At 32.4% G+C, this 16,474-nt stretch overlaps 2 protein-coding genes across 2 annotated transcripts; both read right to left on the reverse strand.

Moving 5' to 3' along the window:
* Positions 1-4,965: 4,965 nt before the first annotated feature.
* On the reverse strand, positions 4,966-9,052 carry LOC134682138 (uncharacterized). Its single transcript, XM_063541717.1, has 4 exons — positions 8,899-9,052; positions 7,178-7,267; positions 6,371-6,484; positions 4,966-5,218 (listed from the first exon to the last, which is right to left on the reverse strand). The coding sequence occupies exons 1-4, from the start codon at positions 8,990-8,992 to the stop codon at positions 5,097-5,099; spliced, it is 420 nt and encodes a 139-aa protein (XP_063397787.1). The 5' UTR covers positions 8,993-9,052; the 3' UTR covers positions 4,966-5,096.
* Positions 9,053-13,744: 4,692 nt separating this feature from the next.
* LOC134728029 (BTB/POZ domain-containing protein KCTD18-like) lies at positions 13,745-15,480 on the reverse strand. Its single transcript, XM_063592429.1, has 2 exons — positions 15,417-15,480; positions 13,745-14,506 (listed from the first exon to the last, which is right to left on the reverse strand). Exons 1-2 carry the CDS (start codon positions 15,435-15,437, stop codon positions 13,745-13,747), a joined length of 783 nt encoding a protein of 260 aa, XP_063448499.1. The 5' UTR covers positions 15,438-15,480.
* Between the last annotated feature and the right edge of the window lie 994 nt (positions 15,481-16,474).

Raw genomic sequence — 16,474 nt, forward strand, 5'->3', positions numbered from 1 at the left:
TTGTCAAACTTGTTTCCTATTTTAGTTTTCAAGTTCTTACTTTTTGATGAAGAACGCGAGATGAAAAGAGAGCCGTGGTGAAGTGGTTAGTGCATCGGACTAAATGTACTGGCACAAAGGTTCTTGGTTCGATTCCCGTTCCGGGATGAAAATTTCAGGGATGGATTTTCGGCTCTCCCTTGACACTATTTGCGAGTATGGTCTTGAGGAAACGATAATAGTCCGTCGGAAGGGGACGATAAATTGTACGTTAAAGACACCCTTGTAGATTTCGAAAAAGAGTAGGCTAGTGCCGCTACAAGGCAGCACTCGCACCCGCAAAATGGAAAGGGATTAATATACATTTGTAAGTTGCAAAACTTTTTTCACAATCCACTATAAATAAATCTGTTTAAACTAAACGTCACTTAATTATAAGAATCTGTATTGGGGCCTGACTATTCTAAGCACCCTATGAAAATTTCTTTTTGTTTGTCAATTATTTTCTATTTTTCTTTAACGTGCCTATTCTTATTTATTCTGTAAACTCTTATATAGACCCCCTAACTAACGAAACACACTGTTGTGGTTGCATTTGTTATTGAATATATTGGAGGACGCGTAACCTTCGACGCACTAGTTTTGCACGTGATTCTCTCAAATTTAGTTTTTTAAGGGTCATACAATTACTGTGTATCCGGCCAGCCGGTTTTTTAAGCGTTCTTATGTGTTAACTTTCTTACCAGATATTTTGATCATATTTATATGATAAATCAAAGGTTTAATCCCGGCAATGTCTCGAATAAAAAAAAAAGATTTGGACAAATGCATTGTAAGAGGTCTCATTTGTAAATTCTTGCCTGCTTTAAATTTCGACTCTTGGGCAAATTTTAAAATCAGTGCCGATCAACCTTTTAAAAAAGTAAAATAGATCAAAGCATTGTAGCCGCTCTCATTTGTACAATTCATATCAGCTTTTTACCAAAATTATATCGAAGGTGCATATCAGCAATAGCTTAGACAAATTCGAAAATCAGTGCCGATTAGCGTTTTTTTTTAAAGTCGTATCCATGAAAATATGTATTACATAGATAATGGCATGGTAAGCGCTATCGAGCCTACATTTCTCTAAGATATTTCTCGTCACATAACATCTTGATCTAGCATTTATGTGAATAAACTCATCATAGAAACCAGTATTAAATTTTGTATTTACGAAATACGTGCATTTTATCTACAAAAGACAAATCAGTGAAGCTCGAATCCAAATAAATTATCATGAGGTAGAAAAGCCTTAGTATTCAAAAAATTCAAAAGTTTGATTTATTCTGGAATTCTTCATTAGTTTCATTCACTTGCAACCGATTCTCTTAATTCCTGTTCTGTTTATTATTTTTCTCCTCAAAGGCTAAATTGATTGGATGTAAACCTTTATAACTTGACTCAGAAAACTACCCCAAGAGAACCACGATAATAGCAGATTTAACTACACCAGGCAGGGGAGACGACGAAATTAATATGTGATCTTAACACATTGCATCGTTTTGTGGCAACAGTCGTTAAACGATGTTCAAATTTCATAATTTCATTTGATATTTTCCTAAATTGTTTCGATTAAGGTTAAAGCTATATGATTTTATCATTCTTTGTAAATAGGTTTATGCCACTGATAAAACGAGAAAAAAAATTAATTAGGAAATCATGATTCTTCCGTTTGAGAGAACACGGTAAAATTTTCTACATAAATATCATCTATTATCCATCTCTCTGTAGACAAACGCGCATTATTTTGCTTGATTTGTTTTTGCATACATAGTTTTCCTGCTCAGCAGGCTAATCTAAATTACAAATATTTGGGTTTTTATACATTTTGTTTTGGCGAAACTTTTAAAATTGAGTTCATCTAGTCATGTAATAAAGATAAACTACTGCTTTGTTCTTGTGATGTTAAACTTTTATCATAGGCAGATTCATCATCTTATATACATATTACATGAGGATGATGGATGGATGTTTAAGATCATGCAATGTAAATGCATATTCAGCATGCTAACTAATACGCGTTATACATAAAATCAACATAGATACCATCATAAACATTTATACACTAGACGAGAGTTTCGTCAACAAAAAACTCACCGGTGACGCTAGAACAAACATTGTTAACAACAATGTTGTAGAGCAGTGAAGACCAAAATTCTGACAGATTTTGCCAAATCTACTACTAAGCTGTTGATGTTCCCGATGAAGAATCCAGTTACCTATATCTGTGATATTCCTTTAGACTCTAACATTATTCAGCATGATGCAGAATAATAATGCGTACATAATGAAGTTTACATACATTACAACATACAAATATCCTTTCTGAGGTAGAAAAAAATGGATCAAAATCACAAATGTAATAATGCTTCTCGAAAAGTTAGTTGTATCGAGTGTAATTCTTAAGATGCAATAATGAAAATTCGTACATATAAAAATCTAGCTCGACTCCATACACGCATGTTGCTTATTTTTTGGTTTTCTATGATGTGTTATGTGTACTATTGTTTGTTTGTTTGTCCTTTACATTTTTATCCATGGCGTTGTCAGTTTATTTTCGATTTATGAGTTTGACTGTTCCTCTGGTATCTTTCGCCCCTCTCTTGTAAACTACGAAGATTATCGTTAAACACTAGCTGTTCCTTCCATGAAGATATATTTTATCATGGAACTAAGTACTATTTGGCTAGACGGCTACATATACTATCATGTGTGTATCTTGTTTTAAAGTATTACCAGCCTAATAGTCATGAGGTATAATTGATAAGGTCATAATTATAAATAAATGTTTACAAAACTTTGAATTGTTGAAATACAAATGCTTCTCTACCTCAGGAATATATTACCTTAGCAGTATTTGGGAAAACATTTAGAAGTTTTTGTCCTCAATGCTCTTCAACTTCGTACTTTATTTGGCCTTTCAAACTTTTTGGATTCGAGCGTCATTAAAGAGTATTTTGTAGATGAAACGCGCGTCTGGCGCCATACAAAATTCTAATCCTGGTAAATATGATGAGTTTATTTATATCAAAATACTTATAACGTTAATAAACTTGATTACGAATTGAGGATTATCTGTTGACAAATCATTCTGAACCATTTAATAACAAAACTATAAGAGATGACTTAAAATTAAAAAAAAATAACAAACTTCAAGGAAAATTCAAATAAGAAATACCCTTATACAATGGCAAAACTAAAAGACACATCACATGAATATCAAACTACTGTCTTTTTCCGAACTTTGTAAAGGCATATTCTTGTGAAGTAAATATTGAATTAAACCTGGTTTTAATAGTAAAGCTAGCTAAACATTTCACTTGTATGACAGTTGAATAGTTAAGGCGAAATATATCAAAGGGATGTTTGAACTGATATATAGAAAAACAAACAGAAATCGAAAACACAACATAAGATTCAAGATTCTGAGAGAAACAAATCTAACACAAACCTAGAGGGGGAGTTAAACTTCTGACTTTTTATGCATCCGCAGTGCTTTCACACCAAAATTTCAAAGCAAGAACGTAAATAAATACCTTATTATGAAAGTAGCTATATATGTGACCAAAGAGGGACGAAAGATACCAGAGGGAATTTCAAATTTATGTGTCGAAAATAATCAGACAACGCTATGGCTAAAAAAGAAAAAGACAAATACACAAATAATAGTACACAATACACAAGACACAACATACTAGAACTAAAGACTGAGCAACATGAACCCCACCAAAACTGGGAGTGATCACAGGTATCCTGGAAATTATTGACCCATTCGTTATTATCTGTGAATAAGATATTTCACAACGGTCAATGACGTTCATTAAACTAAAGAAGGCATTTCTTCAAAAAGGTACTCATACGAAAAAAACACTTATATAATTCCAAAAAAACAACTACTGATAATAAACACATCATTGATACCAGGAATAAAATTTAATATTTACGCCAGACGCTAATATTTACGCCAGACGCGCATTTCGTCTACAAAAGACTCATTGGTGACGCTCGAATCAAAAATGGCATAAAATGCCAAATAAAGTACGAAGTTGAAAAGCATTGAGGACCAAACATTCCGAAAAGTTTTGCCAAATACAGCTAAGGTAATCTATTCCTGAGGTAGAAAAGCCTTAGTTTTAAAACAGTCAAAGTTTTGTTAACAGTTAATTTATAATTATGAACATATCAATGATAATTCAAGTCAATCCAGAAGGGCTGAATACTGAGCTGATACTATGGAAGAAAAATGCATTAAAACAACTGCGGAATGGACCCAGTGCTAGTATAAATAAAAGATATTTTTCGGTTCGTCCAAAGAGCTTTTCTGGAGTTGACAAAGTCCGTATGAATTCTTGTAATAGATATAAATATGACTTTAGTCAAGAAATCATAAAACAAACTTCATTCAAAGCATCCCCAAAGCATGCCTTGAATATTTCAAAAGGTTTGTCTAAAATAAATATTTTTCTTGATATGAGCATCACTGATGAGTCTTATGTTGACGAAACGCGCGTCTGGCGTACTAAATTATAATCCTGGTACCTTTGATAACTATTTGAATGACTTATAATCAAAATATTGACCAATCTATAGTAGTCGGGCATCTTCTGACCACTTTTTAATTACCCCATTTTATTGTTTGTTTTTGTTTGTATGTTCCCGTACCAAATCATTATGCTACTTTCCTCCAAACTACCTGGCTTTTTGCAAAGTTTTCATTCTTATTTTTTTTTTGCGTATAAGCCTAGACCATGATGTATTTTGTTTATTCACAATTGCCTTCAGGCATTTATAGCTAAATATACCGTATGAGTTTTTCTCTTTCTTGACTAAGGTAATGTGACTTTTAGATGTATATCTTCTCAGGACTTATCGGTTCTAAAGGAGGACATTTATCCGATTAGTTACACAGCTTCTTCAATCCACTTTTTTACACACCCTTTTCACGACGACACACTGCGTAAAACTTAAACAAAAAATACCAAACCTGCTAAGTTTTGAAAAATTGTATCTACGATTAACGAACTGTTTACAAACTATTTTAAGATAAGCCATTATGTCTTGTTGTGCATACTCTTCTACCGCTGACAACCATACTGTACAAGGCATCTATAATTGTTTCTAGCCTTGCAGTACGCACATAGCATATCCACTGTAAAGGCAAGTGCTCTTGTGGCAAAGGTGGAAGGATCAACTGTCGCTAAAACAAAAAAACGCTTTGTACAGTGATATACAGTTACATTAGGTCCCTTGCAACACACATTCTGTGTTTACTGTGCCGTTGCTTGTTGTGCAGATCAAGTCACCATATTTGTTTCTTATTTACATTTTCTCTGTCATTATAGGTTGAAAGGAAATGTTTGTAAATCAGTTTGTGATTAAAAAGGTGCGAGTCGTACATTGACAATGTTTAATACAAATTAAAAATGTTATAAAAAGTTTGAAAGAACCAGAGAACATAATATTTCAGTATTGAGTATTTAAGTCAGAACGAAAGAAAAATTAAATCAACACTTCAAATAAATGTTACTAACGAAGTAAACGAATTGCAAAAAAAAAAATTATCTGAAATGTAAAGTTGTTATTTTTGTATTTTTGTTCATTTTTATGGATAAGCATTATGTCAGGTATAATCCTTTTGTAGTTCGGTGTTCATTCTTGCATCCTAAGTACCAACCTAGAATTCATTATAAAGTGATGTAAAATAGAAATTCAGTGTTATCCAAAGCTGCAATTCAATATAAGTGTGATAAAACGGTGGTGAATTATTTGAGGCTTGAATTTAATTGTCCAAAACTGTAGCAAAAAAAAAAAAACAAGCATATTTTTTCAATTTCTTATGTCAATAACCTTTTTGACTAAAGGTACGTAACTACAGTTAAATGTGAATGTTTTCATCTCTCATTATTTTCATGTTTAAGATTCGTGGAAATTATAATTTCCGGGACTGACATTATTAATTACAATTTTTTTTATAGTCTCAGTTGATGAGCTATCACAACATTAGATAACTAATTATCTTACTCTCTCAGGTAAAATTGACCTTTGATAAATTTGACTATATAAGTTGCGTTCATGTTAGTCCTATTAAGTTCTTTACTACTTTAAGTACGCATGCACTCTTGCCTTTTATTGTTTGAGATTGAGCGTTCCAGATAAATGTATGAAGTAAAATGGTAAAATATGATTTCTTAAAAACATCAGTTCAGTACACCACTAGTAGTTAACCAATATTAATTTTTCTTTTCTTTTTCTAATGAACATTGCAATAGTGGGTCCTAAACCTAACCAAAACTGCACAGTGACAATATATGCCACTTATATTATATCAAGAGAAATGTATTATACATACTAGATCCTGCACAGAAAACGTCTTTACATCTCTGTTGTTTCTTCTGGAATTTAAACTCTTTCGCACAAGAATTGCATCTTTTAGGTGTTTGCAAGTTTCTTCTGGACTTGTCCTCTGTGAAAACAAGGAAGATTCTTTGAATTATAGAAATATTTTTGCAGACCCATTGGTTGGCACGGCTGTTTTCTGCTCTTTTATCGGGTTGTTGTCTCTTTTACACATTCCCCACTTCCATTAAGTTCATAACTTAATCTGCTTTAATTGATACAGATTAAAGCACACAAGTGTATTGTGCAACTATGTATTATCTAACATCCAATCAAAGTTACATAGCAAATTATCGAAATCAACGTCATTCTGAAATGGGAGTCATTTTCATATCACGATTCTATTTGACGGTTCATAGCAATGTTATTAACGGTAACATATCAAATTCTTCATACATGAAAGCCTATTGGCCACAATGCAATGACATCATATCAACCTTATACATAAGATGTCCCCTATCGAAAAACCCAGCCAATGTAAGTAGACTGCTTTCTCATGCGACTGACCTAATAATATATATTTGTTTTCAAATTAAAACTTTCAAATGTTAATCTTACTCTGAACAATTATCATGGTATATATGCTTAAATGTTGTCGTCAATATGTGGTGAAGGTCACCTAAAATATCTATCTTTTTTTCTGTAAGAGTCGTCACGAGTAACACGTTTAAAAGTCTTTTTTAACTTCTTTCTGTGAGTTTCAATTTAAATTTTACGTTTTGCGCATGCCAAATTATATTTTAATTTCTTAAATTCTTACTGCTGCAATACAAATCGTTACACAAATCCCTCAACTCTATGGTTTTGAAATCCCGTTTGCAACTTCGACACTTCTCAACATCTGTAATAACTGAAATTCATAAAAGATATTTAGCATTTTATTATAGAACAACACAAAAAAATCCATACATATTAAACTAAATAGGAATACAAATACAACAGAGAAAGAATCGACCTTCCCCGAAAAAACTTCTCTCCCTAAAAAGCCTTTAAAAAATCAAATCATTACATTATAACATCAGGAAGTTTCCTGCTTTCAATGTAATTGAAAACACGAGTCTCCGATTGTCAAGAAACTGAAAGTGTGTAACAGGGTATGGTATAATAATATTTAAAAAAAATAAGCATTGTAATTGCTGAGAAAAATGCGACAGCAATGAGTTTCGGAAAATAAACGTACAGACAGAGAAAATCAACATCCTTCTACTTTCGAACAATAGTTTTATAAACATACACGTATTATAATGTAAACCGATCGTTCTCACTCACAATTCAACTAGCGTCTTTGTTTCATAGTTCCAGTACATCGCATTGAAAAGTATCAATTTCAGTTGACAATATTGTCATGAATCAGCATGACCCTTAGTTGGAACTTCTTAGGAAGAAAGATAAGAAGTTAGCAATATCCTTTAACTCTACTTTCCGCTATATTGATGACGTTCTTTCACTTTATAATTCAAAATTTGTTGACTTCATTGAACGCATCTATCCCACCAAACTCGAGATAAATGATACAACAGATACAGTAAAGTAGGCCTCATATCTTGACGTGCATCTAGAAAATGACAATGAGGGACAGTTGAAAACAAAACTTTACGACAAAAGAGATGATCTCAGCTTTCCAATTGTGATCTTCCCATTTCTAAGTAGCAACGTTCCAGCAGAACCTGCATACGGGGATTTTATCTCCCAATTGATACGATATTCCCGTGCTTGCATTTCCTATCATTATTTTCTTGATAGAGGGTTGCTGCTCACAAGGAAGCTTTTAAACCAAGAGTTCCAAATGGCGAAGTTGAAATCATCCCTTCGTAAATTTTACGGACGCCATCACGAGTTGATTGACCATTATGGAATAAACGTTTCACAAATGATATCGGATATGTTCTTTGCAACCACCGTTAACTTTCATGAGTGTGGCCTATCGAATTAGACTATTTACCGGATTTGTTATAACATAAGCAACATAAGCAACACGATGGGTGCCACATGTGCAGCAGGATCTGTTTACCCTTCCGGAGAGCCTGCGATCACCTCTATTTTTTGGATGGGTTCGTGCTGTTTATTCTTTAGTTTTCTATGTTGTGTCATGTGATCTATTTTTTTGCTGTTTGTCTGCTTTCATTTTAAGCCAGGCGTTGTCTGTTTGTTTTTTTATTTATGATTTATGAGTTTGTAGGTCCTTGACACACTATTCTTTGAAGGCCTGAAACAACTAGCAATTTCAAAATCACATAAACCCTCTAAAATGTAAATTATAATTTTGAAATGCATCTATTTATGTACAGATCTCAAATCTTTTTGGGATTAAAATCTGATTGGTTGAAACTTTGTCAATTTTTGAACTCTCATTATCTAATTTTAAAAAAAGAATCCCTTCAAACTACAATGAGCGAATTTCAAATAACACACAGTGTTTTTTTCCGTTAGCAACTAAAAGTGAAATTGTCAAGTTCATATCAACTTCTATAGTTGTCTTACCTTTAGTAGCCAAACTATTTTTTCCTTTTTTCAATTTCTGTGCTATGCTCAATGAAATTATAACCAGGAAACATAATAAGACAATTTTATGCATCTTTTCACTTCAAAACTTTTGTTATTATGATGATGAAATTTGTTTACAGTTTTATAAGAAGATGTTTGATGTCAGTTTGAGACGGAAAAAACTGGCTATGACAGATAGGTAATTACAAGAAAAATCTCATATGTTGTCATTTAATATAAAATAAATTGTTTCGTAAATGTCAAATGTAAAATAGAAAGTATACATAATTATATAGTATGTACGAACTAAAACAAAAAGAAAAATTAAAAAAAGAGACTGATTACATAAAAAAGAAACAAATATTAACGAGACGTCATGTTATTGTCACTGAGACAAGATCCAAACCTGCTGCACTTAAAAGGAAATTAAAAAGTAAAAGATTGAAATAATAAAAATGCGTAAAAATGTATTTTTTAAAGGTCACTTGTAATGATGTCGTGCACGCTGTGATATAAATGTTTCTTCTAGTTAAAACAAATTAAATGTAATGACAGCACAATTAATTCTATTTAGGGTTTCATTACTCTTCAAACCTTTAAGGAATATACTGATGATATTGCTGCTGTTTAGTTTTTTTGTTTGTTTGTTTGTTTGTTTGCTTTGTTCTGTTTTGATGGTACGTAATTGTTCACTAGTCCAGTAGTCAGCCCTTCAGTGTTGACCTGAACTATCATTTGATATGGTAATATTAATAAATTAACTGTTTACCAAACTTTTGTGTATGCAAAACGCCCATCTGGTGTACAGAGTTATAAGCCTGGGTTCTTTGATAAGTTTTGTGTAAAAGAAATAGGTATTTAGTAGAATCAAGAATCTTGCTGCTACAAATTGGAAATTCAACCTCAAATTGATATTGGAATTCAAATTTTTAAAGCTATTTGGCAAACTTTTGGGAATTTATTATTCTTGATTTCAAGCAATGCTTTTTAACGTCGTACTTTATTTCGTCTTTTTAACATTGTTTTATTAGAGCATCGCTGATGAGTCTTTTGTAGACGAAACGCGCGTCTGGCTTTAATACAAAATTTCAATCCTGATATCGATGACGAGTTCAATCTCTGAGTATAAATCATAATTCGATGAATTTTTGTAAAAAAAATAATCGATTTCTAATATTTATAGCAGCATTGGGATATCAAGATTCGTACTAGGAGGAACATTGATTTAACTGGGGTCAACTAGATTCCTTAAAAGGCACAATAGTGTTGTCTTACTTTGTTTACTTTATAATGAAGAAGAATTATAAAGGAAGAAGTACGACCAATTATTTCGCAGCAGTGACCTTTCTCCAAAAGCCTTCACTATTTACCAAATATCGTAGTATTGTATGCTTATTTAAAAACACAAAATTTAGTTTTTCTTTACTTCTAAAAAAAACCCCAGCTTTTAAGACGGTATGATATAATTCCACCGGGTTTGTTTTTGGCAGAACAAATAGGTTTCATCGTTTATAGTGCTTTATATATGTATGTGTAAGTTCATTACATGTTAAAGCCCTCATGGTGTACTTGATCTTATTCTAGTATTTCGAAATATAAGATATGATAATGATAATTGATAATTTTTGATTTTGCTTTTTGTGCAAACTATAAAAATAAAGTGTTTTTCATGATCAGTACTACATCACTCTAATGTCGGCCTCGCGTTTCCAAGCATTTGGGGGGTAGGGAATTTGATACATGTAGATGACTGTCGGTTTATTACATATTTTGGCCCACGACTGGGCATTTAAAATATATTCTGCATGGGGTGCTTGTCCTGTGAATCTATAAATGTTTGCGTAATAAAATGCCTCATATTTGAAATAAGCAAAAAGTAATAAAAGATTAAAAATACTAAAAGAATTTGAAAATGAAGAAATAAGATTAAAATGTGCCGCCTCTGAAGCACTATACTATTTTAACCATCATCAGAATAGCTAAAATTCTTAATTAATTCAAATACAAGGATGTATCAATATCTGAATACTAAGTACATTTGGAGCCTTAGATTACCAAAGGTACCTATGATAATAATTAAATAAGTAGTGACTGTGTCAAAACAAACTACCGAATACCAAAAAAAAAACACGCTGCTATTTCTGAACTGAACATGGACGGATTAGACTAATTTTCGTCTGTAGATAACATATTAACGAAGTTGTAACGTTTTTAACTTATGAGTTTGAATGTCCCTTTGTTATCTTTCGCCTATCTTTTAATAAACTACAACCACGACTGGGTATTATGTAAACAAACTCAACTCATCATAGATACCAGGGGTGGTGTTCTCGAAAGTCTCCTAAGATTCGTCCTAAGTCATAGATAAGACCAATTTTAGGACGAACTTAAGATCAACTTAGGACACTCTTAAGTTGTGTCTCGAAGCTATCTCAGACGAATCTTATGTTAGGACGTCCTAAACATATCCTAAATCGAAATACAGATATTTGTTGATAAAACATTTTTAAATGACGAAAATATTGAATACAATTATTTACGAATTTTATAATAACATGTACAGAATAAATTACATAATTACCAATGTAATAATATAAAAAAAAGATAGTTATTTAAACTGGAAAACAATTTGTTTTGAAAAGAGAATTAAATTTTTAGTATAATCGTATCGTGAAACACGAAGTTCAAAGTTTAAAATCATTCACCTTTTCTATATATACGAGTTAATAACCGATGGTGCGTTTCATTTCATGTTCATTTTCACGTAAAATAATGAGCAAAAAGCGAAATCCAAACTTTATTACACTAGGATGAAGATAGGATGCTCTTAAGACACCTTGTTGGGTGTCCTAAAGTTAGGACGAAAAATGAGATATATCATAAATTAAGAGAGCTTCGAGAACACGACTTAGGACAAAGACTTGTCATAAGATAGACTTAGGACACGTCCTAACCCTAAGATAGCTTCGAGAACACCACCCCAGGACTATATACGCCAGACGCGCGTTTCGACTACAAAAGACTAATCAGTGACGCTCAAATCAAAAAAAGTTATGTAACATTATCCTGGGCATTTATATCAAAGAGTGAGGGATTGAGTTTAACGGCAAAACAAAGCAACGCTTCAACAAACAAGAAAGCATTCCACCCAGTTTATAGTAGACATAAACTAGAGCTGTCGCAGGTTGAAACAAAGTGTAGAATTACCATGTCAAGACAAGAAACGGTTCCCAAATTCCCGAAATTGCTATTACAAAAACTGAACTATTGTAAGAAGTTGATAGAACGATTTAAAATCAAAACACCATGTTCACCGATTTTGTGATAAAATATATTTCCTAAAAGTTATGAAATAATCATTCGACTGAAAATAAAATATGTAACCTTTCGACAAGGACAATTGCTGTATCCTCCGTGTTCGAAAAAAGCGACTGTCACGTGTTCGAATAAAGCTACCGCCATATAAGAGGGGTTTTGACTTGCTGTAAAGACATGTTTAATCAACAGTTTTCTACGAAAGGGGGTGTTCGTGTCAGGTCAGGGCTATGACAATTGTTATCCATTCGTTTGTTATGTTTGATCTTTCATGCAAGAGACTTTCCATTAAGATATTTTTCTCGGAGTTCCGTTTTTTTTGGTTATTTTACTAATTACATAAACCAATACTCTTTTCCGATCAGAGTTCTGTACAGATTTTTCGTTGAATCCTTTTTATGTTTAATTGTTGTACCTTTGGAAATAAAATATACTAAATCCTCCTTTACTTGATAATGTAAAAAGTAAAATCACAAAAATACTGAACTTAGAGGAAAATCAATTCGGAAAGTCCATATAATCATATGGCAAAATCAAATAACAAAACGCATCAAAAACGAATGGACATGAACTGTCATATTCCTGACTTGGTACAGGCATTTTTAAATGTAGAAAATATTACTTAAATGGAACATTATAAAGCAGTATATAATATGATCGAATTGAAAGAAAATTAAAAATAAAAATGTAATGTGATGATCGAGGATTCATTGAGTATGTTTTTTTTCATAGTAATGTAGTTTCTTTTTCATGGGCTAGTAAGTAAGTGACTATTCCGCACGCTTGGAATGAAATTGAGAAAGGAAATGGGGAATGTTTCAAAGCAACAACAACCCGACCATAAAACACACAACAGCCGTAGGCCACCATTGGTTGCATGTTTCTCTAAAAACATTTTGATTTTCTGATTTGGATTTAAAAGGCAGACAATTTAGATCTCAAAACACGAGCTTTATTAGTGTTCGTCTCAAGTACATATTCTTGTATCATTTTCATGTCAAGAATTTCGTTGTTCATATCTTTATTTGTTTCCTTTAAACATGTTTAACCCACGCCTGTATTCAGTGGATGACGTCTGCTGTGTTTCATTAAAAAAATTGTACACTAATTCGCTTATCAGTTAACTCGTTTGAATTGTATTACATTTGTCTTTTCGGGACCTTTTATGATATTGACTATTCTGTATGAGTTGGTTATTGTTGAAGACCGAACGATGACCTATAGTTGTTAATTTCTGTGTAATATTGTCGTCGGTTGAGAGATATCTCATTGGCAATGATACCTCATATTCGTATGTGATATGTATACCCATACATTGTTGAACACTATGTATTGCTCTCTACATGCATTTGGGTTACTTTTATCATTAGTCTCATTGACGTATACATGGTGTGTCAACATCTTCTTTTATACCTGTTGATAGTATTGCTCTGCTTATTTCCTTTCATTTCGATGGTTGAGATACCCGTTTTTTAAAACGTTACTTCGTAATCTTTTCTTATCTATACAATAACATAACAATTCTCTTTTATAAATCCGAGGAAAGAAACTTTTTCCAATCAAATATGAGCATGAAACGGAAGTTAGTGTACTCTTCTAAATTATCATCTGCGGAAATTGAACTAGATATCTCTGAAACCGGCCGATCATTGCAGACTTGCCCGGAGCAGGGAAACAGTTCTTCTATTTTAACGTTGTACCCATCGTTTAGAATGTCTTTATACAGACAGCCAGCAAGAGTAACTGCATCCGCGTAAGTTGGACAGTTTATTTCAATGTTGCCTTGTCTTACAATTTTTCTGCTTTTCTGATAAAGATCTTGATTTATCTTCAAAGCGTCATCAACAATGAAGTCAAGAATCACATGTGGGTGAAATTTCCAAGATGGCGGTACTTCGGAGTGGGCATCAACTGTCTCGCCCAGTTTAATGATTTTTTCTTTCATTTCGGAATAATATGGAACTGAATTGCGAACATCTTCCCAGTCGTGGTCAAGAGATCTAATGTGGTCAACAAGTGAGTTTATGCCTAAATATGTAGCGTCTTCCAAAACTTCCTGCGCTATATTACGCGGAGGAAGATGCTGTTCATTGCGAAGGTAATTAAGAATGTGCTTAAATCTACTTCCGTCCATATCCAAAAAGAAATTTTCATCTTTGTCTTTATCTAGTGTGTATCTTTCACTGAACATGGCCGCCAACATCGAGTCTTCATATTTTCGCAAAGTCGAAAGCCTCGTTGTGAAGAAATATCCTCCTACATTGAGATTAATAACTGATGGTAATCCATTCTACAAGTAATAAATAGAATGCTTGAAAAAAACAAAAAACAAATGAACAATACAATAATTTAAGGGAGCTACCATTTTGATTTTTCACTCCATTCGGTCTTTCCATTTTTTTATTAGTTTATCCTGACTAATTTTTTTGGGCATAAATAGTCATCCTGCAATATTTTCTTTTGCTAAGTGTCTCATCCTGCCTTTTTCTTAATCCTGTCCTGCCTTTTTCATTTTTTCAAATTTCACCCTAGCCTGTCGAGGTTGTAGATAAAAGGAAAAGCAATGATAGCAACGCGTAACAGAAATTAAGAATCATAAGCCAGCCATGACACTTTTCTATTTGATCGTACGATTTAGCTTAAAGAAAATATACACGAGTATGGGAATAGCTCTGTTAATATAATAGAATACTGGTATTGTTTTAGCATTATTTAGTGATATCTTAAAACGTGGATTATGTTATCCTTTAAAAGTCTAAAAAGTGAGTCGTTAAAATTAGTCTTTTAAAACAGTTTAAATATATAGTGGTCTAACTTGAGGAATGATCGATTATCATGATTGGTGGACTAGCTTAACGTATATTTATAATGTGCACCAAACACAATGTATATAATTGAGATTCAAGTAAACTAGTAAAACAATAGTGGTCCTGCTTAATCAAAGTGGAGAAGACGGGTTCCTTCATAAAACAGTCATTAGAGCTGCAGGAGGACACTCCGTCAGGGGACTATTCGTATTCTTTATTGTAAATAAATATGTCATGTGTGTATTCAAATCAGTTATTTTTTGTTGCATGTTGTCCTGATTTGTTGTATATCACAAGTGCCATTTTACTTATTAACAATATAGAATAATACATTTTTTTAAGTAAAAATGCATAAAGGTATTTGAGATACGTTTTGAAAAGATGAAATCATACCTGTTCATTCTTTTTGTCCATTTGATATCCAAATCGAAATTTTACTTATTTATTTTACCATTTTGTTTATTTTGAAACTCTATGTTTATAAACAAGGTTGGCGTATTATTGTTGTTTATTCGTGTGCGTCGATCAGAACGTTAGACAATACACTACCTATACAATTATCAAACTTTTGTTTTAAGGTGTTTTGTCTTTGTTTAAAACCTGAAATAATACATATCCGTTTACAATTCTTTTAAATACGAGATAAATAAATGCTTGTTTCTCTTTTCAATTCTATTTATTAAAGAAATTCATTGTATACATATTCTTTTCCATAACTGCAAAAGTAACTAAATTGTTACTTTTAGTGTTATTTCTCATTATAGCATTAAGATTATTCGATTCGGAGATTCATAACTTATAATATTTTTGCTCTTTATTTACTCTAATGAATTCAGTGGCGGATACAGTAATCTACATAAAAAGAGGGGGGTGACTGCCTAAGAGGGTTTCATGCTTCGGTGATTCCTTAAGTAAACATACATTTGTTTCCCTCAAAAGGAAAGCTAGAATTTGTTCCTAATACCTTACTTATCATAGTACGAGGAGGGCCTGTGCCCACTGTAATTCATATGATGAAATGGTTGTTTAATAATTATATATTGTTGTAATAATTCAGTGTAATATTTACCTTTACCCTTACATATATTAAAAGATCATAAATATATAAATGATAATTCCAACAACTATGATGTTTGTAGTACTTTTCGGTTAACTTGAAAAAAGATACACGCTCGGATACACGCTACTTGAATAGTTTGAATGACATTGCTATCCAAGTCTTACTCAAACGTTATTGGAATTCCAAAGATAGCAAAACATCAGAGAAAAACCACCTAAAACATTAGAGGGGCAATCCATTCAACAAATGTATTAAAGTTGCTTTGCTTCTGAAATTCAAACTCTTCGTGTTGATGTATTGCCAAGAATTGCTACAAATAAATAATAGAATATATGTCCAAAAAAAGTTTGACACCAAGACTATCATAGCTATATAATATTTTTTTTGTGAA

The sequence above is a fragment of the Mytilus trossulus genome, chromosome 8 (assembly GCF_036588685.1).
Source record: "Mytilus trossulus isolate FHL-02 chromosome 8, PNRI_Mtr1.1.1.hap1, whole genome shotgun sequence".
In the NCBI taxonomy this organism is placed as follows: Eukaryota; Metazoa; Mollusca; class Bivalvia; order Mytilida; family Mytilidae; genus Mytilus; species Mytilus trossulus.

Excerpts from the sequence above, each read along its gene's own strand:
- LOC134682138 (XM_063541717.1), bottom strand. The coding sequence starts at position 8,992 with ATGCATAAAATTGTCTTATTATGTTTCCTGGTTATAATTTCATTGAGC. Across the intron at positions 7,268-8,898 it reads AAATAGTTTGGCTACTAAAG|TTATTACAGATGTTGAGAAG; the intron begins GTAAGACAACTA and ends TATGAATTTCAG. Across the intron at positions 6,485-7,177 it reads TAACGATTTGTATTGCAGCA|AGGACAAGTCCAGAAGAAAC; the intron begins GTAAGAATTTAA and ends TTGTTTTCACAG.
- LOC134728029 (XM_063592429.1), bottom strand. The coding sequence starts at position 15,437 with ATGGACAAAAAGAATGAACAG. Across the intron at positions 14,507-15,416 it reads TGGACAAAAAGAATGAACAG|AATGGATTACCATCAGTTAT; the intron begins GTATGATTTCAT and ends TATTACTTGTAG.